At 36.7% G+C, this 25,333-nt stretch overlaps 2 protein-coding genes and 1 pseudogene across 2 annotated transcripts; 2 read left to right on the top strand and 1 right to left on the bottom strand.

Moving 5' to 3' along the window:
* Positions 1–25,333, top strand: part of LOC138327324 (heat shock 70 kDa protein 12A-like) — a 117,785-nt pseudogene that overhangs the window by 5,392 nt on the left and 87,060 nt on the right.
* LOC138327325 (heat shock 70 kDa protein 12A-like) lies at positions 8,333–11,133 on the top strand. The gene is made up of 2 exons (XM_069273339.1): positions 8,333–8,498; positions 8,746–11,133. The coding sequence occupies exons 1-2, from the start codon at positions 8,408–8,410 to the stop codon at positions 9,810–9,812; spliced, it is 1,158 nt and encodes a 385-aa protein (XP_069129440.1). The 5' UTR covers positions 8,333–8,407; the 3' UTR covers positions 9,813–11,133.
* LOC138326735 (polyunsaturated fatty acid 5-lipoxygenase-like) lies at positions 11,154–25,082 on the bottom strand. The gene is made up of 15 exons (XM_069272747.1): positions 24,966–25,082; positions 24,082–24,540; positions 23,612–23,656; positions 23,174–23,302; positions 21,602–21,705; positions 20,780–20,912; positions 20,322–20,417; positions 19,914–20,010; positions 19,279–19,396; positions 18,781–18,873; positions 18,007–18,242; positions 17,617–17,708; positions 13,064–13,237; positions 11,722–11,885; positions 11,154–11,343 (listed from the first exon to the last, which is right to left on the bottom strand). Exons 1-15 carry the CDS (start codon positions 25,026–25,028, stop codon positions 11,229–11,231), a joined length of 2,118 nt encoding a protein of 705 aa, XP_069128848.1. The 5' UTR covers positions 25,029–25,082; the 3' UTR covers positions 11,154–11,228.

The following is a 25,333-nucleotide window of genomic DNA, read 5'->3' as shown; positions in this document are numbered from 1 at the left end:
GAATTAAAAGAAAAAGAGAGAGATCAGATGTTAGAGCTAGAGAAGCAAACAATTCAAGCTGAAACAGAACTTAGAATGAAAGAATTAGAACTAGCTTCTCAAGACGGTTCAAGTAATCTAGCTTTTAGGGGTTTACAAGGAAACAGAGGTTTTGATGTCAGTAGAAATATTAGGTTAGTTCCTCCTTTTCAAGAGAAAGAAGTTTACAAGTATTTTCTGCATTTTGAGAAAATAGCTGACAGTATGAAATGGCCTGAAGATAAGCTTACAATGCTTCTTCAGAGTGTCCTGATTGGTAAAGCTAGAGACATTTATTCTTCTTTATCTGTTGATGATATTTCAAATTACCAAGTAGTCAAGAAAGCTATTTTGAAAGCTTATGAGTTAGTTCCTGAGGCTTACCGCCAGAAATTTCGAAACTCGAGAAAGAGAGATGAACAAACTCATGTAGAATTTGCCAGAGAAAAAGAACAATTGTTTAATAGGTGTTGTGATTCCTAAAGAAATTGATGAGGATTTCGGTAAATTGAGGCAATTATTGTTGATAGAGGAGTTTAAACGTTGTGTCCACATAAACATAAAAACTCATTTAGATGAGAGAAAAGTTGAAACACTTAGTGAAGCAGCTACAATGGCTGATGATTACGCTCTCACCCACAAAGGCTCATTTGTTAAAAACAGTTCTCAAAACAAAAACAGTACCACAGGTACCAGTAAATTTGGTCAGCCTAGGAACCCAACCTTTAGTGGCCCTTCTAACGACAAACTTAAATTAGGTGATAAGACTAAGTCTGATTCTAAAACAGATCATAGGGCAGGTGTGGGGTCTCCTTCTGGTCCTGTTTGTAATTACTGCAAGAAAGTAGGACATATTATGTCTGAATGTTATTCTCTCCAGCGTAAGGAGCAAAGGCGTAAACAGTCAGTTCCTTCTGTGTTAGCTATGTCAAAGCCTAGTCAGAAACTTAGTGATATTGTGGAAGATTCTAAAGTGTCTGTTGAGATTAAGAGCTCAGAGTCTGATAGTGTCTTGGAGAAGTACTCTCCCTTCATTTCTGAAGGTTTTGTTTCACTTACTAGTGATATTACCAACTTGAAACCTGTGAAGATTTTGCGAGATACTGGGGCTTCTCATTCTTTGATATTAGATGGCGTAGTGCCTTTGTCTGAGGAGACCTCATGTGGTAGTAGTGTTTTGCTTCAAGGTGTAGAGTTAGGTTTTGTTAATGTGCCTCTCCATTCTGTTTATTTAAAGTCAGACTTGGTTACTGGGCCTGTCACCATTGGTGTTAGACCGGAACTTCCCATAGAGGGCGTGTCGCTCATTTTAGGCAATGACTTGGCTGGAGAGAAAGTTAGGGTAGATCCCTTAGTGTCCAGTATTCCAGATAAAACAGGTGATGCTGAGACTATTCAACAGGAATTTCCTGGTATTTTCCCTTCTTGTGCTGTAACTCAATCAATGGATAAGAAGGTTTCTGATGTTGCAGTAGTTGAGGATCATTATAGTCCAGGATTAGATGACACTTTCTTGGCTCATGATATAGAGGATACCGGGGGCAAGTGTGATCTTTTGAGCAATCCTGTAGACTTTGATAGTGATGGAGTTGTTCCTAACAAGGGTACTTCTTTGTCTGACATGATGAGCAAATCATCTTTGTCTAGAAAGGAGCTTATAGTAGAACAGGAAAAAGATCCTGAAATCTCCTTATTGTGTAATCGGGCTTTGAGTGAGGAAGAGGCTGAGAAAGTCCCGGTTTGTTACTTCCGTCAGTCAGGTGTGTTGATGCGCAAGTGGCGCCCCCCTGATGTGTCTCCCGAGGAAGACTGGAAGGTTGTCAATCAAATAGTTGTCCCACCGAGGTATAGGCAAGATATTCTAAGTTTGTCTCATGATGTGCCTATGGCAGGGCATTTAGGTGTGACCAAGACTTATAACAGGATCTTAAATCACTTCTTTTGGCCCAAGTTGAAACGGGATGTGGCTGATTTTTGTAGGTCTTGTCATACTTGTCAGGTGGTAGGGAAACCTAATCAGAAAATCCCTGTTGCACCTTTGCACCCCATTCCAGCATTTGAGGAACCATTTAGTAGAGTCATTATAGACTGTGTAGGTCCTCTACCCAAAACTAAGTCTGGGAATGAGTATCTTTTAACTATTATGTGTGCTTCCACACGCTTTCCTGAAGCCATTCCACTCAGGAATATTAAAGCCCCTAACATAGTCAAGGCTTTGGTTAAATTCTTTACATTGGTTGGTCTTCCAAAAGCTGTCCAATCGGACCAAGGTTCGAATTTCATGTCTGGTATTTTTCAACAAGTCATGTACCAGCTCCAGATCAAGCAGTATAAGTCTAGTGCTTATCATCCAGAGTCTCAGGGTGCTTTAGAACGTTTTCATCAGACATTGAAGAATATGATGAGATCTTATTGTTTTGAAAACAAAAGAGATTGGGACGAAGGTATATACATGTTGTTGTTTGGCGTTAGAGAATCTGTACAAGAATCTCTTGGCTTTAGTCCCTTTGAACTTGTGTTTGGACATACTGTACGTGGTCCTTTGAAAATTTTGAAAGACAAAATTTTGGACGAAGATTCTAAAGTGAATCTCTTAGAGTATGTGTCTAACTTTAAGCAAAGGTTGACAAGGGCATGTGAACTGGCAAAAGAAAATTTGGCCGTTACTCAAACCAAAATGAAAACATGGTATGATAAAGATGCCCGTGCAAGAAGTTTTGATCCAGGTGACAAAATTTTGGCTCTATTACCAATACCGGGTCAGCCTTTGCAAGCTAGATATTTTGGACCTTATGTTGTTGAGAAAAAGGTCGATGATGTTAACTACATTGTACAAACTCCAGGGAGGCGCAAGAAAACTCAATTATGTCATGTTAATATGCTTAAGAAATATGTAGATAGAGAAGAGAGCAAGACCTCTCATCCTATTGCTACTTTGGCCTATGTACCATCACAAAGTGAAAGTACAGCTGATATTTGTAAATTAGACTTAGATGGTGGTGTACAAGATGTAGGTTTAGACTGTGGTGTTAAGTTACGGAACTCAGATGTGCTCGCGAACTTGGACAAGAAACTATGTCATCTATCAGAAAAGGAACGCAATGAACTGAAAGATTTGATACTTGAGTATAAACATTTGTTTCCGGATACACCAGGCAAAACAGATGCTATCTATCATGACGTGGATGTAGGTGATGCGCCACCTGTCATGCAACATCCTTACCGTGTCAATCCTTTGAATGAAGAAAATTTAAAGAAAGAAATTCAATACATGTTGGACAATGATATTATTGAACCAAGCAAAAGTGAATGGAGCTCTCCATGTGTTCTGGTACCAAAGCCAGACAAGACATACCGGTTCTGTACTGACTTCAGAAAAGTAAACTCTGTCAGTAAAACAAACTCTTATCAAATTCCAAGGATTGACTCGTGTATTGACAAAGTTGGCAAAGCCAAATATGTAAGCAAGTTTGACCTGTTGAAAGGATATTGGCAAGTGCCATTAACAGAAAGAGCTAAAGAAGTGTAGGCATTTGTGACCTCACAAGGTTTGTACCAGTACAAAGTTATGCCGTTTGGTATGAAGAATGCCCCGGCAACATTTCAACGTCTTCTTAACAGCGTGATATCAGACCTTGAAGGCTGCGATGGATACATTGATGACGTCATCAACTACCACGACACGTGGCAAGACCATCTACGCGGGATTCGTGAATTCTTCGAAAGACTCACTACCATGAAATTGACTGTAAACTTATTGAAATGTGAATTTTGTCATGCAACTGTTGAATTTTTAGGCCATGTTGTAGGACAGGGGCAGGTTAAACCTGTTCAGGCCAAAGTAGAATCAATTATAGATTTTGCAACTCCTGGAAGCAAAAGAGAACTGATGAGATTTCTTGGTATGGCTGGATACTACAGAAAATGTTGTCAAAATTTCTCTGTTATAGCAGCTCCACTTACTGCTTTGTAAAAGAAAAATGTCAAATTTGTCTGGTCAGACGAATGTAAGTCTGCCTTTGAGAAATTGAAAGCCATATTATCAAACTCACCAGTTCTGACTGCTCCAGATTTTAATAAACAGTTTAAACTGTTTGTTGACGCCAGCGATGTAGGTGTTGGTGCTGTTTTGATGCAAGAAGGTACTGAACAAATTGACCATCCAATTTGTTATTTCTCGAAAAAGTTTGACAAACACCAGAGAAATTATTCCACCATTGAGAAAGAATGTTTAGCGTTGATTTTGGCCTTGAACCAATTTGATGTGTATCTCTGCACTACAGTTGTGCCTGTGTTGGTCTTCACCGACCACAACCCTTTGACATTCATTGGGAAAATGAAAAACAAAAACCAAAGAATTCTCAGGTGAAGTTTGACTTTGCAAGAATACAATCTTGACATCAAACATATCAAAGGGAAAGACAATATTCTAGCTGATGCTTTATCAAGGATTTAAATATTACTTGATATGTCAAGAAAGTTTCCTTTTCAAGAAAACTTCCTTTTCTTTAAGGAGGGGTGTGTTATGTATGACACTAAATACATGTAGTTATGAGATAAGGGAGATAACTCCTATAGTTTTTTTATCAATACATCCTATAAAGGTCATATCATTAGCCTAGGTTATAGAACTTTCTAGAATATAATCATGTATAAACAAATATGTTTGTAAACATGTTGATTTTAAGTAGAGATCTAGAATGATCTATTTCCAGAAAGTTATGTGTGTTTATTTGTTTACTGCTTTTAGTTAGATATTTCTAGAAGTAGAAGGTTCTCCAATATTCTTGAATTAGGGTTAAGCTATATATAATCCAGCTGCCCAAGGCTAATCAGAATTGTAATGAGACCTGTAATAAGACATATCAAGAATTGTACAGCGCCATAAAAGATTCTATTGGGAGAGCTATTGTGACTTTATCTGTGGATTATTACAACACTTTGTGTGGATTTATTCATATTGCCTGGAACTTTACAAATCATCGGTGGACATTCAATTTCCTAATTAAATTGTGTTTTGAATTTAGCTGCTGGTTTCTCCTTTCTGTTATTCGTTGATGTAACAATATACATGTATTTGTGGGTAAAGCATTAGTACATATCTAAAATAAAAGCCATGTATCCGTTGTTCTCGCGTAAAAGGGATCTCGCTCAAAATATCAATAAATTAATAGGAAAAACTAGAAAAATTTTTTACCTCTGTATTATTTTATCTTGCGAAATGTCGTATTCATATCCGAAATAATAGTGTTTTAAATATTTAGAATAAATATTTTACCCATATTATATTCCGGCAGTTTTTAATGGCTAAATTTAACTTTTAAAATCAGAAAAGAAAATTATTCATTTTTTGGATAGATCAGGTTTATTCGGCATTTATTATATTCAAAATGATTAGATTAACATGCATTTTATTTGTGTAATTGTCACAGGTTTGTAATTTACATGGCATTTAGATATTTCATTTGTGACATTGCCACATTTTTGTAAATATCATACCATTTACATATTTCATCTCTGACATTGCCACACTTTTGCAAATATTTTATTTACCATTTAAATATTTTATTTTCAATACTGTGATTTGTATATGTTGAACGCTTGTTTTTTTCAACTTCATTGATTTGTTATCAAATCTGTAAGGGCACTGGGTCTGTTGTATCAGCAATACAAAAATATCAATAAATATAAATAAATAAGTACTAAATAAAATCATTGAAAAGGAGATTATCATTCTAATATTTTATTATAATGATAATTATATTCAACAAATAACTTAAATGCTTATCTCTGTTTTGAAATCTTAATCTACCATATCCCAAAGCAAAACTGTTAAATACTTCCAGTGACAGCGTAGTCTATATAACCAGAGATTAAAATATAGTTACTTCTATTTAAATCTCTGTTATAACAAATTGCTATTTTTCTATACCTTTATATCATGACTAAATGCGTGTACATTAATTTGTTGCTGTTAAAAGAGAAAGGATACCGAGAATCCCCCAAAACCAGCAGTTGAATTCACATCTTTGACACCTGATGCTGGTGACGATGTCAGAGCTTCACAGTCTGGTGTATCATCTACCTACGATTACGCCTACGCAACTCCGTCATCAGATGACATCCAGCCACCACCTAGTCATTCCAGCAGGACTACAGGGTCGACATCGTCATCAGCCAGGTCGCCTTACGATAATGTCAACTACGGTGTCAGGGTTCCAGACAATGCCGCCATTCACAGACTCGGGGCTAGAGGGTCGACATCGCCATCAGCCAATTCGCCTTATGATAATGTCAAGAATGGTGCCAAGAATTTAGCAAGTCCGAGATCAGCAGCCTCAACATCAACTTCTACGAATGTAAGTACATGTATATGTCTGCGCTGAATATATTACATTATTTTTAGTCATACAACTTATCGATTTATATGGCCGGGAAATCTTTGGGGTTAATTAGCTATTTCAAACAAAGGAAAATAACAACAACTAAATCATGACGTCCATCTTAAATGATGTATATATATTTCGATGCCATCATATAAAGATATAAATGCTAAAATTAATAAGCATTTCTCCATCATCCCATAGTCATTATTTTTGTTATTTCGTATCAATACCTTACCTGCAACGGAAGGTGTCTCTTTAATATGCTAAGACGGATTTTGGCATTGAACAACCTTTTGTATTTTGCATTTCAAGATATGGATTTATATGTTTTAGGCTAATACAGCTATTGTATTCTCGGTATTTTCAGAATGTCAAAAGTAAAAGCATTATCGTGGCAGCTATTGACTTTGGGACTACATTTTCTGGATTTGCCTATTGTACCAAACAAGGATACAAAGATCCTAGCGGTCCGAAGATCCAACTCCATCCGTGGATATCACAAAACTCGTTAACTGCGAAAGCACCAACGTGCGTGTTACTGAACCTCGACCAAACATTCAGAAGTTTTGGATACGAGGCCAACACCGAATTTGTTGAGAATAAGAGCTATGCAGACCAATTTTATTTCTTTAAACACTTCAAGATGATGTTATATCAAATGAAGGTGAGACAAAATCTGGTAATTCAGCTGGGAAGTTTCATTGTAGAAAAACTAGCTTAATTCATTAACTTAATTTAAACCAATTTGCTGTTGTCGAAGTGAACATTAGAATATTATTGTGAGGATCATGTAAAACGTGTTGAAATTAGTGAACAGTTCTTACATGAAATGGTTCAGACAGACCACATGATATCTTAAGACCTTTGTATGAAACTAAGTATCATACATTTCAGCAGAGAGACTGTTGGAAGGGCTGTTTAAATTTTAAATACACAAAACGGTATAAAAGAGAGAAAGCTTTCCCCGAAATACGTAACCACACATCACGGGAAGGTTACCATGACTGTCACAAATATAGTTGCATTGTTTTCTAATGTTACTACATTGTATACGTCGTAAGCGTTCTTAAGAACTACATGTCAAAGTCAAACACTAACCCTGTCAGTGTTAATGTTTGTTTGATTTATTAACGTTATTAACTGTGGTCACAATAAGGACGGCCTCCCATGTATGCGTGTGTTGCGTGTATTGTGCGAGTGTCAGTGTTAATACGTGGGTCACAATGTACTGTTAGAATAGCGTGGACTGATTTTATTTTAATATAGCTACACAATATACATTACACTAGCTTAGAAAAGTATATATAAACGTATTGTAACCTTTTTAGTACCTATGATCTGTTAACAGGATGAACTTTCGAGAGAAACCATCCTCGAATCGGAGAATGGAGAGTCACTACCAGCTATACAAGTATTTGCTGCTATCATAAATTTCTTCAAAGCAAAGTTACTAGACGATTTAAACGGCAAAGGAACAAGTTTCCACAATTCCGACATTCACTGGGTCCTTACAGTACCGGCGATTTGGAACCTCAAAGCCAAGCAGTTCATGAAAGAGGCGTCGAATCTGGTAGGAACAATTCAGAATTTGTTTCTCTTTGATGTTTCTGATGGTATATCATGTTGATAGCATCTCTACTTACCCCTTCCTACCTAAGTAATGTCAATTATGATTTCCTGAAGTGCGAATATCCCACTCCTTGCCCCGACGCTGGTTTTCGGGAGCTGGTTTGGATTGTTTTTATAAGGTTGGTACTGACTAATTGTATTCTAAAACTTTGAAAATTATACATAGTATTACTTACAAAGTAAATAATACGATTGGAATCAAATTGGTGCAAGGTGTTTTTCTTCTGCATTTCACAGTTTTAACATCTAATTTTATTCACATGTCGATCTAAGATGGGATTATTTCCCTTTGGTTTCAGGCTGGGATAGAAGATTATCAGTTGACTTTAGCCTTGGAGCCAGAGGCAGCTTCCATATATTGTAGAAAGCTAAAGATGTCTGATTGTGGTGGGAGGACCTTTGGTGGGGGACCAACTATACCAAGCTTCAAAGCCGGCGACAAATATCTCATCATGGATCTTGGAGGTACATAGGTTTTTAATTTATGGACATTGGCTATTTTGATAAGTTTTAATGTATCAATGAACCAACATTAATTTCAAAAACATTGTCAATGTCTTTTTTGTCTTCTTAATAGATAAAAATACAGTCATTCTTTCATTCAGATTATTGTTCGTTACATGAACTATCGTGCTTTACTTTTGATAATTTTCCACAAGCGATCTTGTATTCACACCTGCACATTTTACAATTTGGTGAATTAACAATTTAGGAGGCACAATCGATATCACTGCTCACGAGGTGTTGGAAGATGGCCATCTCAAGGAAATCGTCGAGCCAACAGGGGGCCATTGGGGTGGTCTTAGGGTAAATGAGGCGTTCACACGTTTACTACAGCGATTGTGTGGCCAGGATGTCTTAGCGGAACTACAGCAACATCATCCAACGGACTGGCAAGAACTTGTCGATGAGTTTGAGAAGAAGAAATGTGCTTACAAACCGGGCAATAACTTTTCGATGATCACTCTTCGTATTCCATCAACTCTTAATGATGAATGCATAAAGGTATCAGGATGCAGTTTGAGGGAACGCATCAATCAGTCATTTCAGAACAGATTAGAATTTAAAGGGGACAAATTAAAAATAGACACATCTTTGTTTGAGTCTTTTTTCACGGATTCTGTTACCGAGACTGTTAATCAAGTGCGCACATTGTTGAGACAGACTCCGCAGTTACATGATGTAGGGACTATCCTTGTTGTGGGAGGCTACGCGGAGTCTCCTTTGATGCGGAGGGCAATAATAGATGCATTCGAGGACAGATGTAAAATTATCATACCTGATAACCCTAGTCTAGGGATATTACAGGGCGCCGTGATGTATGGATTTGAACTAGATGCAATCAGTTCTCGTGTGTGTAAATATACCTATGGTATAGGACACCAAAGGCGATTCAGAGAAGGAAGAGATGACCCTAGGCTAAGACGAGAGCATGGAGGACGCAGCTACGTGGATGATGCTTTTGATAAATATGTCTCTAAAGGTGACGTGGTGAAGTATGGACAGTTCCAGAATGGCAAAGACTACTACCCAGTCGAAGACCAGCAGACCCAGGCATGGATTGACTTATATGCCTCGGAAGAGAGGGATCCGCAGTATGTGCATGAGAAGTCGTGCGTGTGTCTAGGTTTCGTTGGATTCGAGTTATCTCCTAGAAAACCTGGACTTGATGCCACTGTAATACTAGAATTAAGTTTTGGTGGGACAGACATAGAGGTGAGAGCAACGGAGAAAAGGACTGGCAAGGTTACAAAAGCCACCTGTAATTTCCTCGGTTAGAACTGTCTTCTTATGCTGGATCACTGTATTCAAATCAACCATCAACTATTGTTGTAAAAAGACACGTTTTGTGACATTGTTCTAAGAAACAAAACAAATTGAAAACTTCCTTTTGAATAGCAATTTCCAAATATTTTATTGCCAAAAAAACTGGTAATTGTCAATAGGATTGGACATCAGGCATAGACTGTGTTAGTCCGCTTTTTATAAAGGTGGAACAAAAAAGAAACAAAATTAACATGAAACATATATATATATACATGGTGAAATTTATGAAGGTAAAGAGAGGTAACTCCATATTGTAGAACAATAGTATCATTACAATATTGATTGTAACTCTTAAATCATTTTTCCCTTTGATGTGTTTCCCAAATCAATAGTGACATGTTTCCAAATATGTTTATTTGGTGATATCATTTCTATTAGCCCAACAGACACAGGTCATATGTACATGTATAACGCATTAGCTAACCACTGATAGGAATCTAGACTCAATCTCACCAAATATTCATATATTAAGTAAAAACTGAAAAGGTCCATCATGTTTCCATTTATCTCCTTTTGTTTTAATCAAGAAACCTAACAGTTACAACGTAGATAGTGTTTGCTTGTGTGATCAATATTTTATCCTTGAATATTTAACAGGTCTTAGTTTATATGCGCAATGAACTCAATGACTCTTTTTTTATTCACAAACACACAGAGCCCCTCAATTCATTGATTTCGGAAATGAATATAAGGGGAGTATTACACATTTTTAAATTCCAGTTAATTCAGAAATTCTGGTGTTGTGAAAGGATTTTAAAATGTTCTAATTTTCTGTTAAAATAAAGCAGATCCACCCCTTGATTATAACCGACAATGTTGAGGGGAGACGGTATCATTATTATAATGACAAATTCCTGTCACCACTGGATATTAGTGTTTAAAGGAACAATTCACTCAGGCCAATTCTTTTACATAACCATGAAGCAAAATATGGCATAAATGTATTGACAAATTCCACGTCATTGTTTAGTATTTTAATTAATATCGTTGAAATATCAAATCGTTGCTCAATACGATTAAGCAGGTACAATATGGACGCTGTACCCATACCCGAGCCAAAGTCACGCATGTTAAACAAATAAACTACATAACCACTGAGAAGGTGATAAAATGATTTTTAGGCAAGACGATTCACCCGAGCAGTTCTAGACAAAAGTTGCATTACTCTACGAGCAAGGGACATATATGTACAAATTGTAATGTTCCCTTAGACTGAATTGTCCCTTTAATGTAAACCTTACTGTAACATGTTTTTAAATGAAACGTATTATTTGTTCTGCTTATTACATCTGAACTTAAATAAAACAAATGTTCAATATGGTGCTTTTGGTACTTTTTCACAACGGGGAATTTTTCTGACGCACTCGATCAGATACTGATAGAATTTGGGATATTATTCGGATTTAGCCAGGGGTACGAAACCTGTCTAATTTTTTCTAGGGATTCCATCCTCTTGCTAAGTTTTCCAAGCTCCTTCCGATATCTGCAAAATATTATATGGAATAAAATGAGGCACGATATATTGTATGTTAATACACTGTAATCTATAATACCTTAGTATATGTTATTTAAACAAAACTAAAATATACATCAGCCATCTATTCACTAGACGAAATATCACTCAACACAATATTACACATACACAAATATTAAATTGTAGTTCCGGTGATTACGGTTATGTATTTGGATCTGATTTACAGCTTTGTTACATCGACGTCTCGAGTTAGTCCGCTAACACTGTTTTTATCAGCAAACTTTTCCCTCTAATAATATAGCCATGTTTATCGGACTAGTCTCGAGTGTGTCTTTATTTCATCATTAATTTGATTTAAAAGATAATTCACTTTCGTTATATACTTACTCTTCTACCACGATCTCTGCCTTGGGATCATACACATATTTCACTTCGAAATCTCCAAGTTTGTTCGTTCCCATGCCACTGAGAATTTTCGCCAGCGCCATCACATCGAGGGATGTGGTTTTATCTGGCAGGGCGGCTACGATTGCTTCTTCCATTAAAGAAGTCTATAAATAGATACAAAGGATAGGCCATCTTCAACATTTCTTCCATATGTAGTCTATCATAATTAATTGATGAAAAATAAGATAAAGCATAACATGTTGGTCTTCCGTTGAATTGAAGAATGATCTTGTTATAAAAAGCACAAAATTTATTAAGAATACCTTTTATAAATATTCACTTGCATGCCGGTTGACTTGGTAGTCAAAAATTCACTTCTCTTTCTAAACCTTATACAAGGTGGCACGACCACTGAATTTATGTTACCATGACAACAGGAGACACTCCCTCTAAATCTTATCTACGTTATAAATAGGCAGGACACGCCCATTATATGTCAACAAGGGGTATGCCACCCGTATTTAAGTAACATTTCAACAAGTGATACACTCTCCGTATATATGTTACCTTGTCAAAGGCGACAAGCCCTCTATGTTATGTTGCCTTGTCAACAGGCGGCACGCCCTCTATGTTATATTACTTTGTCAACAGGCGGCACGCCCTGTATGTTCTGTTACCTTGTCAACAGTCAGCATGCCCTCTACGTTATGTTACCTTGTCATCAGGCAGCACGCCCTGTATGCTATGTTACCTTGTCAACAGGCGGCACGCCCTCTATGTTATGTTACCTTGCAAACAGGCAGCACGCCCTCTACGTTATGTTACCATTGTCAACAGTGTATGTTATGTTACCTTGTCATCAGGCAGCACGCCCTGTATGCTATGTTACCTTGTCAACAGGCGGCACGCCCTCTATGTTATGTTACCTTGTCAACAGGCAGCACGCCCTCTATGTTATGTTACCTTGTCACAGGCGCACGCCTCTATGTTGTTACCTTGTCAACAGGCACACGCCCTCTATGTTATGTTACCTTGCAAACAGGCAGCACGCCCTCTACGTTATGTTACCTTGTCAACAGGCAGCACGCCCTGTATGTTATGTTACCTTGTCAACAGGCGCAACGTCCTGTATGTTATGTTACCTTGTCAACAGGCGCAGGGTCAACAGGCGGCACGACCTCTATGTTATGTTACCTTGTCAACAGGTGGCACGCCCTCTATGTTATGTTACCTTGACAACAGGTGGCACGCCTTCTATGTTATGCTACCTTGACAACTGGTGGCAAGCCCTCTATGTTATGTTACCTTGTCAAATGGTGGCAAGCCCTCTATGTTATGTTACCTTGTCAACTGGTGGCAGGCCCTCCATCGTCATTGGGTAGTTAGGAGGAAATCCGTACTCGTCGTACTGGGCAAAGTTGGCCGCGGCGTGTCCGACACTGACCGTGAATATGATACTGGTCAGTATACTGACCAGGTCAGACTCATTGGTTATACTGCCATCACCAGGAACGCCCTGTCAATCAAAATATTCATCTTGTTTTTATGTAAGAAAAATTCACTCATGAAGACGAATTAATAACTGGATCATGACGTGGCATTTACCGATTGAGGATATATGACGTGACATTGCAATGCCATTTCAACTATAATTGAAAACGAGAAATACTGTCTAAAGTGAAATGTATCCAAAGTATCCAAGTTAAGCTTAATAGCTGGAATCCATTTCACGTGTCAACTGTTTGAAATGTTTAACTATAATGGTTGTGATTCTGCGTAAAGGTGTAAAGTGTAAAATACTGATTGAGATGCTTTTGGTCGGGCAACCTTTGTTATCAGGCTAGTCATCTCTTCCTAAATACCCGTTTTATATACAATGTGTCCTTATACATACCAAAATATCACCTCCGTCCCCACGGGATTTAACTAACTCCTGTGACATTATACATACCAGAGTACCACATCCTCCGTCCCCACGGGATTTAACTAACTCCTGTGACATTATACATACCAGAGTACAAAAAATAAAAGTCAACGACTTTCCTCTTGTACATTCACCATTTCATGATGGCTCTTCAGGAGTAGAAATGTTTATTTTTCAAAGAACAAATTAATGACGTCACAAATAGCGTGACGTCACAAGGTACACACGTTTACATAACAATAATATGAAGTTGCGCCATTTTCTATTATGGCCTATTGAGAGTTGGTTTTAATATTTTTAGGTCACCTGAGACGAAGTCTCAAGTGACCTATTCTAATCGCCTTTTGTCCGTCGTCGTGCGTCGTGGCGTCGTGCGTCGTCCGTCGTATGTCCGTAAACAATTTACATTTTCGACTTCTTCTCCAAAACTGCTGAAGCAATTTCAATGAAATTTTGCACAAACCTTCTAAGGCATAAGGCCAATCAAAATTGTGAATTATATGGTCCCCATCCCCCAGGGGGCTGTGAGAGGGGCCAAAAGGGGTAAAATTGAGTAAAATTTCAAAAATCTTCTTCTCTACTCACAGATGTGGTAGAATCAAATACTCTTCACAGATAGAAAGGTCTTAAGGTCCTCTACAAAAATTGTGAATTATATGACCCTGGGGGTCTAGTTTCCTCCTGGGGAGGGGGTTAAGTTTACTATACTTTATATTGAGAAAACACATTTTTGCGCATTATTTGGTCATTTGTAATAGGAAATGAGTCTAATGTTGTCAGAATTATCAGTATGAGATGGCCATTTAATCCTATTAACAAATTTTATATAACTGACCCCCAGGGGCCTTAGAGGCGGGGTCAAATAGGCTAAAACTTCAAAAATCTTCTTCTGAAATTCTGGAAATGGTAGAAACAAATACTTTTTATAAATAGAAAGGTCTTAAGGTCCTTTACAAAAATTGTGAATTATATGACCCTGGGGTCTCCTGTTTCCCCTTGGGGAGGGGGTCAAGTTTACTATAGTTTATATAGGGAAAACACATTTATGAGCATTTTTTGCTCAATTTTCATTGGAAACGAGTCAAACTTGGTTAGAATTATTAGCCTGAGATAGCATTTTAATATCATATCCATATTGGTCCAGGCCGACCCCCTGGGGGCAGAGGGGCGGGGCCAAAAAAGGTCAAATAGGCTAAAACTTCAAAAATATTCTTTTAAAATTCTGGAAATGGTATAATCAAATACATTTTATAGATATGAAAAGGTCTTAAAGTTTGTTTATAAAAATTGTGAATTATATGACCCTGGGGTCTCCTGTTTCCCCTTGGGGAGGGGGTCAAATTTACTATAGTTTATATAGGAAAAACCCATTAATGAGCATTTTTTGCTCAATTTTCATAGGAAATGAGTCAAACTTGGTTAGAATTATTAGCCTGAGATAGCATTTTAATATTATATCCACATTGGTTCTGGCCGACCCCCTGGGGGCAGAGGGGCGGGGCTAAAAAAGGGTCAAATAGGCTAAAACTTCAAAAATCTTCTTCTGAAATTCTGGAAATGGTAGAAACAAATACTTTTCATAAATAGAAAGGTCTTAAGGTCCTTTACAAAAATTGTGAATTATATGACCCTGGGGTCTCCTGTTTCCCCTTGGGGAGGGGGTCAAGTTTACTATAGTTTATATAGGGAAAACACATTTATGAGCATTTTTTGCTCAATTTTCATTGGAAACGAGTCAAACTTGGTTAGAATTATTAGCCTGAGATAGCATTTTAATATCATATCCATATTGGTCCAGGCCGACCCCCTGGGGGCAGAGGGGCGGGGCCAAAAAAGGTCAAATAGGCTAAAACTTCAAAAATATTCTTTTAAAATTCTGGAAATGGTATAATCAAATACATTTTATATATATGATATGAAAAGGTCTTAAAGTTTGTTTATAAAAAATTGTGAATTATATGACCCTGGGGTCTCCTGTTTCCCCTTGGGGAGGGGGTCAAATTTACTATAGTTTATATAGGAAAAACCCATTAATGAGCATTTTTTGCTCAATTTTCATAGGAAATGAGTCAAACTTGGTTAGAATTATTAGCCTGAGATAGCATTTTAATATTATATCCACATTGGTCCCGGCCGACCCCCTGGGGGCAGAGGGGGTAAAAAAGGGTCAAATAGGCTAAAACTTCAAAAATCTTCTAAAATTCTGGATATAGTAGAATCAAATAATTATAGATGGAAAGGTCTTCAGGTGTTTCATAAAAACTGTGAATTATATGATCTTGGGGTCTCACGTTACCCCCTGAGGAGGGGTCAAAATTACTTTAGTTTATATAGGAAAAACATATTTGTGAACATTATTTGCCCAATTTTCGTAGGAAATTAGTCAAACTTGATTAGAATTATTAGCCGAAGATATAGCATTTTAACATCCATATCCGTCCTCGATGACCCCCTGGGGGACCAGAGGGGCAGAACCAAACAGGGTCAAATTGATTAAAATTTCAAAAATACCTCTAAGTTCACAGGTTTGATGGAAGCAAATACTCTTCATAGTCTAAAAAGGTCAAATTTATAAATCACTGACCAACTTCAAGGCCCAGCATATAGTGTTTTTAATTTGTTTCATTATTTGTTTCATTATATATTCTAACTCAGGTGACCGTTAAGGCCCATGGGCCTCTTGTTATATAAGTTTATTTTCTTTGTTTTCCAACAAAACAGAGTCTGAAGAATGTAATTGATATAAAGGTATAACATTAAATTGATCACCTGCACAATCATGAACATGCTTATTGACATTCAAATTACGTAGAGAATCCGTTCTTGTTTGTTGCCTATGAACAGTCATAAGTGTTCTAAATTCATTACTAGTTTGGCCGATGTAAAAATCACCACAACGAGAACAAATTATAGCATATATCACACACTTCGATTTGCAATTCATGTTTGCTTTTACAGTAAAATGCAAGCCATTTTTAAAAACATATGTACTACATTCAATAATAATTGGACATGTACCGCATCTAGGTATCTTACATTTCGACACCACGGGGTCAGCAATAGATTTATTGAACCTGGAACTTGTCAACATTTGTTTTAAATTTTTAGGTTGTCTTCTACTTTGCAAAATTGTATGGTTTTCAAAAATCTTTCTCATACGATCACTACTTTGCATTAACTCATTACATTTATTTTTAATCACAGGAAAAATATTGGAATTTCCACGGTGTTTGGCTAACTCCTGTGAGATTATACATACCAGAATACCACAACCTCTGTCCCCACGGTGTTTGGCTAACTCCTGTGAGATTATACATACTAGAATACCATACCCTCCTTCCCCGGGGTTTGACTAACTCCTGTGACATTATACATACCAAAATACCACATCCTACGTCCTCACGGGAATTGACTTACTCCTGTGTCATTTTACATACCAGAATACCACACCCTCCTTCCCCCAGGGTTTGACTAACTACTGTGCATTATACATACCTGAATACCACACCCTCCTTCCCCCAGGGTTTGACTAACTACTGTGCATTATACATACCTGAATACCACACCCTACGTCCCTCCGGGGTTTGACTTACTCCTGTGTCATTATACATACCAGAATACCACACCCTCCTTCCCCCAGGGTTTGACTAACTACTGTGCATTATACATACCTGAATACCACACCCTACGTCCCTCCGGGGTTTGACTAACTCCTGTGTCATTATACATACCAGAATACCACATCCGCCGTCCTCACGGGAATTGACTTACTCCTGTGTCATTATACATACCAGAATACCACACCCTCCGTCCCCCCGGGGTTTGACTAACTACTGTGTCATTATACATACCAGAATACCACACCCTCCGTCCCCACGGAGTTTGACTAACTCCTGTGACATTATACATACTAGAATACCACACCCTCCGTCCCCACGGTGTTTGACTAACTCCTGTGGCATTATACATACCCGAATTCCACATCCTCCGTCCCCACGGGATTTGACTAACTCCTGAGCCCAGGCCTGGATCTCGTGATCCTCAGTATACGTCACTGAGCAGTCTGATAGATATAAAGATATAAACTGACAAAAGAAAATGGTATATCTTATGTTTTGGTGAGAGATTTTTAATGTTTTATCAATTCATCCCAATCCATTGGTAATTCGGCACTAGAGAAATATAAGTAGATTGTAGGTGTTGTGAACATACATGCACTAGAATCAATAAACTTAAAAAAAGAATTGGACAACATATGTTACCAAATTATCATTTAAAGAAGAGGAAAGTGTAACATGAACATGGATTTCACGGAGAGGAAAAGAAGGTACCAGTAGTTCAAGATAAGATGTTAATTATACCGTAATAAAGTCGGACATATTTTGTGACGTAGTTTTTAATAACATCCCAGACTAATATGGCGTCATCCCTGAAGTGGTAACCAATTAGTACATTCTCGTCCCTGACCTGTGTGTATGATATATTGTTCACAATTACAAAAACGCCGACAATGCTGTAACAAATTTCTTTTGTATAAAGAGGCTCCATCGTGACTTTTGTTAACGAAGAAAATACTAATTTATCGGCTGTGTAACACCTTTAAATGATTCCGTTTTCACATTTGTAAAAGACCGGGAGAAATAAGTTCATGGGTAAACCGAATAGCGCTATATAATATAGTTATAACCAGAAATCAACACCAACCCCTCTCTTTTCGAGCTGTACTGGTAATGTTCCGTCCTCATCCATCCGCCATACTGCCAGTCTGAACAAAGTCACACAGAATTAGTTCATCAAATTAGAATAGCGTAGTGTTAATGCAATGATTAATGAATCAGTAATCAGTAAAATCCTAAGTTTTGAATTGTCATCTTAAGGATTTTGCATAAATCAAATGATGTACAAAGGTGTTTTCTTTAAGATAATAACATACGAATAAAAATCAATTGTGTTATCTTTGCCACAGAAAAAAAGAGATTTTTAATCCAAACCTCTGACTGAAAGCAGCCCATTATATAATTATATGAGAGAGAGAGAGAGAGAGAGAGAGAGAGAGAGATTTCTCGTGGTCTACAAACTAAGCTAGTCCATATTACGTTGAAAATAACGATTTTCCACTAATCAACACAACTTACTTTCGCCGAATCACTTCAAATATACCATCTATCCCGGGAGACATCACATTATCTATGATACCTCCTGGGTTAATCAACGTCGTAAGTGCTAATCTATTATGAAAACAACAAATAAAACAATCAAATATACATGGAACAGTATATCAGAGAAAATAAGTCGATGTCTATAGAAAATTAAAGAAACATTCACGTCCTTCTCTGTTGTATAAAGGATGTTTGTAATGTAATGAAGTAACAGTGAAACTTTAAAAGAAGATAAATCCATCTTTACTTTCATTTTACAATCTAACCGAGTTTATTGGGCAATATGATATCATTAATTGCGTCATTGGACGTCAGCTGATCAATGTCAAATGAATGTTTTAACTTTTGGATTAAATAATAATTAATAAATGTTCTATATCGAACTCTCCTGATATTTCATGTAGGAACTAAGCTAGTTTGTGAAAAATCAATTCTACCACATTCCATTAGAATTGACTATTATTTCTTCATTACCCATTGATGGCCACGAGGTAGAGGAAATGAGGTGCCAGCAGTTTAAATATAGGGTGGGAGTGAGAGAGGTTTCTATGTGTGGCCAGAACACACCCCTCCATTACGAGATGAGTGAACCCTAAAAACGACATAAAAAATACAGTGATGTTATTCTTACATTCTTTACACTTGTGAAATTAGCAGTTGTTTATATCAATGTGAAGCCACAAACATGTTTAACCGAAAGTACAAAGTTAATAATGTTAATAATATTCAACTTATCTAAATTGTACCTACATTTCAATAGATTTCGTATATTGTATAAAAAACAACTACATGAAAGTTTATTTCTTTAAAATATGGCAAAACGAGGCCGGAAAAAATAGTAAACCAAAAATAATGTTATTTTCGTGTTAAGAAAACTTCATCCGTAAGTTAAATCTGACATAAAATCCTAGATTGATAATTCCGATCGTTATATGTAAACTGTCATTGATGAAGGGGAAGTTGGAATATTATTACCGAGCATGGACACATGCGGCTCAGTAGTAACCTGGTATCTAGGGTGTGGTAAACGTCTTGGTATATTCCTACAGAATAACTCATTAAGATGATGTCACATTTCATATAGGATGTGTAACTGGACAATACTCAACCTAAATGTGTTATTGCCTGGTGGTAACATGTGTCGGAGTTGTTGTACCACATCTTGGCCATCATCCACGTGTAGGGCGGGTCGGAGGATAGGAAAACCTAAATAATCACAGTTAAATGTTGAAAACGTGAAATTCGATCGACTGGTTATACCGAATGAATATTATTTTTATTTACAGGTAACGGGCCGGAGGGTAGATAAACCCATAAAATCAATAGTGAAATATGGAACGTGAGGAACTTATTGCACTGAGTGAATGAATATTGATGAAAATACATGTGATTCTTGTTAATTCAACTATTACGAGGAACTTTTTATTATATAGCGTATTGTTAGTCTGACCCGATATACTAAGATAATTATAAAAGTGACAAAAGTAAAAAAAATGTATGTATATCATTCAACTAACTGGGTTGTTCTGAGTTGGCTGTTGGTTCAGTTGAATGGCTATCGGTACTAGGTTCGCACTGTCGTTGTGGTAGAATAGGGCAATAGGAGCACACACCTTTAGAGGGAAAAGAAAAACATAAAATGATATCATGTTCCAAAACTAAACAAGAAAGCAAGATATTCAGAATTGAAATAGAATCATCTCTATAATTCCAAGTATCATCATTACGTCAATTGAAACATTGTGTATATTTCTGCGATATGAAATACGTTACAATTCACAACATCACTTTATTATCATGTGCAAATACCTGAACGTTCAACGAATTGAATACTTAGTATATTTTAAGGTGTTTTTGTTACTGTTCGTCATTGGTATTTACGTATGAAATATTATCACAATTTCTGCTTCTTATATCAATTAAATTATTATTTTATTAGAATTTCAGGCTCTATTGATACATATTAAACCAGTACATGATATCCTGGCCGTGTCGGTATTCCGTCTAAGATTTCCATATCTACGTAGAAAAGTTTCTTCTGGGCTATCGCATCCTGTACAGTTTTTCCTTCCAAGAAGGGCGCCAGCATCTCGTCCGTAACAGCCAATCTGAAACAGAAACAAAAGTAGATGTTACACTGTGTTTTGTTTGGTAGTACATTAGCAAGGGAACTAACGATGTGAGTATCATTAATAACGAAGCACTTTATAGCTCCATCTCATTGCAAAGTCACTAATTCTTTTGTGACATTGGAATATGTTTTTGAAATAATTGGTGGTGAATGATAAATTGTGTCCCTAATTATCTTTTCGTTCATTCACATTTATAACAGAGTAACTGTTTCGAGTTCCAAATTTATATACTTTCCGTTACTAGTGATTCAGCAATTGCATTACTTACGAGCAAAACAGCTGTACACAGAAACGTAGCTTAAACTGTTGGTAATAATTTCCATTAAAACATTTTCAAAACAGTATTTTATGATACGTTGATATTAATATTTATTAAAGCGAAAGTAAATCGGCATTTGTTGGCACTCGTATCTACATATAGGTGTACTCTGTAACAACAGAGATGTCTCATTTGGAGTCTTTTGAATTAGTTATATTAAATAAAAACGAAAAAGAAAAAAAATATCAATGTACAAAATAATTATATCCGGATGACAATGTTGTAACTAAGGTGTCCCGATGGTGAAATATATGTTTCCATAGTTACGTGGATTCCTGTATATATAATAATTGGGGTGGCTGTACGTACCTAAGGCATCAAATTCATTCGATCTATTTGTTCATACCTGGTGGGAATCTCCGTACAGAGAGTAATCACTGTATTGTTGAGTCGTCCAAGTCTTTGGAACCCAAAGTGCTCATCAGTTTTCCAGGATTTGTTCAGCAGAGGCTGCAAAACATACATCAGTTATAATTTCTTTCTGTACTAACAGGTAAAAGCCGGCCATAAATTTAAGGTTAGTATATATAGAGGCTTTAATAAAAAAAATATTGACATAGTTGGACTTTATTACCATCATGGAATGGAAAATCATTTTTCGTCCACTATCATTAAAGTTTTTGCCTAAACCTTGGAATCTGGTTTTCTTTCAGTTTAAGAAATAATCATTGCATTTAACCTACTTTATTCTGAGCACGAAAATTAAATATTCAAAATATTGAAAGCTAGTGGTTTCTGCAATAAATAGAGTTAAGATATGACTTTTTCAAGACAGTATTGAATGTTATTATGCCTCAAGTGAGAATCCTGCATTCTTGTTGGTCGAGGGATATTTGGCATTTCACACTGTCACACGGCAGTTAGCATTTAGGAACAACACAAGACAATAGACACGTTCGTAGCAACCACATAGCAACGGGTGATTTTTGACATTCTAAAATTTTACCCGCTCGAACAAGATACGCTCCCGTTTCTTTTTTGACGCCATTTTTGTTTTTTAAGCGACGCTTCCTAGTCTTGCTTGAAGATATTTAAGCATTGAACGTCTTTCAGTTGGCATTCATAATGGCTATGAATGCCAACTGAAAGACGTTCAATGCTGATATTTACATTTGGTTAAAATTTTATGTTGACATACCAAGGGATTTTGCATTTATAATGAATAAATCATTCGTTATCGTCAAGGATGAAACATTCATTTGAACAGCTGTTTTCCGTGATCGCTGGCACGGCAATTGTGACGTTACATTAATAATGACGTCATAATAAGCGATTGAAGTTATTGTCTATATGACTGCCAACTCTACTTGATAAGGTTACATAGTGGGACTGCAGTGAAAATGTTAATATTCATTAATAGTTTTGCCAAATAAGTCTGTTAATCAATATTTTTTTTTTCAAATATACAAGTATGTTTGTTTTATGTTATCCCGTCGGTATTTAGGTGAACGGAAGACATGTTATTACAAGCGTCTTAATGACGTTGCTAATGTTGTAAACAGGCGACGGGACGAAAACAAAATTCATTGAGATTTACAAAAACGTTAAGATTTTAATAAATACATGAGACAAGAGAACAAGAATATTATTTTTCATTAATGCTTATTTTGAGTATTCTTTCTTACATCGCAATGGCTACAGCATAGCTGATATGTTACATTGTATTTTACTGCCGACGTTGAGTCAAATATTTCAATAGTTTACAAACACTTGAAATCTAGTTTTGTTTCTAGACTTTTGTCTAGAAGGACATTAGAAGGTGACAGTGCCTAGTGTCAACCCGAGGAATACCACTTGGCCTCTGGTGAGTTATATTCTCGGAGTGAAGCTAGGCCATCCACTAATGCAGGAAGTGTTATTTTTATATTAAGCAATAAAGTCATACATGATATATAAGATGTGATCTATTGATACTTACTGTTGGTTTTGTGAAGACTTTCCCAGAATAAATCGTTGAGATGTCTTTCAAACTTTTCCATCGTCTACTAGTCAGCTCGGCTACCTTGATTCCAATTTTGGCTTTTGCAGCCAGTTTCGCTACATCAAACTTATAGAGAAGACAAACACACTATTCAGCTGGTATTTTGCGAGCGCATGTCATGGTACATGTATCGTGACATAGATGTAAATTGATTCTAAACGATAATAATCTTAGTGGAAACGTACTAAAATGTTTCGCGGATTTGTATTAATAGATGATAGTTGTGACGTCAGTGTTTCAGATAGCTAGGGCAAAGTTAACATGCACATGTGTGAAAAACTCTCTATGCATATGTATTAAAACCTTTTATGCAGGAATAGATTTTTTGTTCATCGTGATTTAAGAACTTTGTAACATTTGCCATTTTTTATTTACCTCATAATCAAAAGAAAATTTTTCATCCTCCGGTATATCTTTTGCCTGAAATAAAGAAAAACAGAATCTTTGCAATACACAAAAGACATTTAACAGAATGGTAACAAAGCGTGACGGTTGACAGGACTATACAGGGTTAAAAACAACATGGAATAATCATGAAGGACCGGTAAGAACAACATATACTACCATTTAGAACACCTTCTTGTATTAGATGTCGCCTGAAGTGTCGCCAAGCTACTCTGTTTTGTTTTGTTTGATTTTAAAGCGTATGGAAAAAAGTAATTATCTACTCTTAAGGGTAGATATTGATTGTGACATTAATTTGTAACAGTCACATTGTCTAATAGGTCGTCTTGATAAACAAGTTGTTACGTTCACATGGCGTCACAATAAATACCGGTATCTACCTGAAAGATGAGGTATATATATATAGCATGCAAACACCGAATGAAGCTGTATGTAAGTACCTGTGTAGGAAGTCCCGAAACTTTGACCTCCATTTTGTATGTCTTCTTTTTGTCGTCCAGTTCCATACGACGTTGCTCCGTATAAGGATCCTGTTGCGGAAGTGTCGTATCAAGATGGCGGATTCTATAATGGTAATTCTCCTTTATCCAACGTAAGAAAGGAAATACATATGTCATGTTTGATTCTTTACAGTGCACCTTTATAACTTCTACAAACCATTCATTTATCCCAGATCTACCGCCCTCCCGCCATATTTCTATCGTGTCTATTTGATCTAGGTAAGTAGTAGTGATCTTAAACTCATCCGTATTACCCTTCTCAAAGTCATTTTTCAGACACCTGTCCAAAACGAACTGTCCAGACGATTGGCCGGAGTCGTTATGTAGAACACACAATATGTCGGAGTCCGTGCCTGCTCCCTTCCTGTCCATTGTTTTCACAGACACTGTATACGTACACTGTAACATAAGGTGCATGTTATTACAGAACTATAATCCCCTTACAGTGTTCACAAAGTCAGACACAAACATGCTTTTATACTCTGTATACATGTCATATATTTTAATAAGAACACTTTATCAGAGCCCAAAAGGATCAATTTCAAAACCCATTTTTGTGTGCCTTACGTGATCCATTTTCGTGTATTTATTTCATCGAGCCATTATGCACAGTTGTTACAGTAGGCGCTTTTACTGGACTAATAAAGCATTTGTCCCATACAAAAATATTATATTATTAAAAATATCTTATTTGTAGGTTTTTATTAGATTTAATTATATTTTTAAAGAGACATTCAATTATCCACGCGATAATAATACATATATGTGTAAACTAGGGCTTTAGAATATTGTATTTTCGAGTATCAATGATATAATTTGTTTACTTGTCGTTTTGGTCTTGCTGAGTATGAAAAGGTGCTAAAATCCTCCTTCAGTTCCGCCGGCATTGATAATGGGCACTGCAACGATCAAGTAACAGAAACACATACTTCGAAATGATTTTAAGGTGTACGTCCTTATGACTACAAGTTTGATTTAAGACCTTTTCAGATTTAAGGGTCGTGCTTAAAAAACTCGCTTTTGCAACTGACGTATCCGAGGAATGCTGAGGATGGAGGTCAAGTACCTTAACTCCTTGATAACGGTGGCCTCGGACCGAATACTTCTTCGGTTCTATCGTATTCTCGTATATTGATAAATGGCTAGATAAAGAAGACGATGAACAGAAGAATAACTATAGTGGCATCTTCAT

Source organism: Argopecten irradians, chromosome 7, assembly GCF_041381155.1.
Source record: "Argopecten irradians isolate NY chromosome 7, Ai_NY, whole genome shotgun sequence".
In the NCBI taxonomy this organism is placed as follows: Eukaryota; Metazoa; Mollusca; class Bivalvia; order Pectinida; family Pectinidae; genus Argopecten; species Argopecten irradians.
Note: the sequence above shows the minus strand (reverse complement) of the source record. Positions and strands in the feature narration are given on the sequence as shown.

What these genes read in the sequence shown, in the direction of transcription:
- LOC138327325 (XM_069273339.1), top strand. Translation starts at nt 8,408, where the DNA reads ATGTCTGATTGTGGTGGGAGGACCTTTGGTGGGGGACCAACTATACCA. An exon ending in TCTCATCATGGATCTTGGAG is followed by an intron (nt 8,499 to 8,745) that starts GTACATAGGTTT and finishes TTAACAATTTAG; the next exon opens with GAGGCACAATCGATATCACT.
- LOC138326735 (XM_069272747.1), bottom strand. Translation starts at nt 25,028, where the DNA reads ATGCCGGCGGAACTGAAGGAGGATTTTAGCACCTTTTCATACTCAGCA. An exon ending in TTTCGGGACTTCCTACACAG is followed by an intron (nt 23,657 to 24,081) that starts GTACTTACATAC and finishes TCTTTATTTCAG; the next exon opens with GCAAAAGATATACCGGAGGA. An exon ending in AGCCAACTCAGAACAACCCA is followed by an intron (nt 20,011 to 20,321) that starts GTTAGTTGAATG and finishes GTGATTATTTAG; the next exon opens with GTTTTCCTATCCTCCGACCC.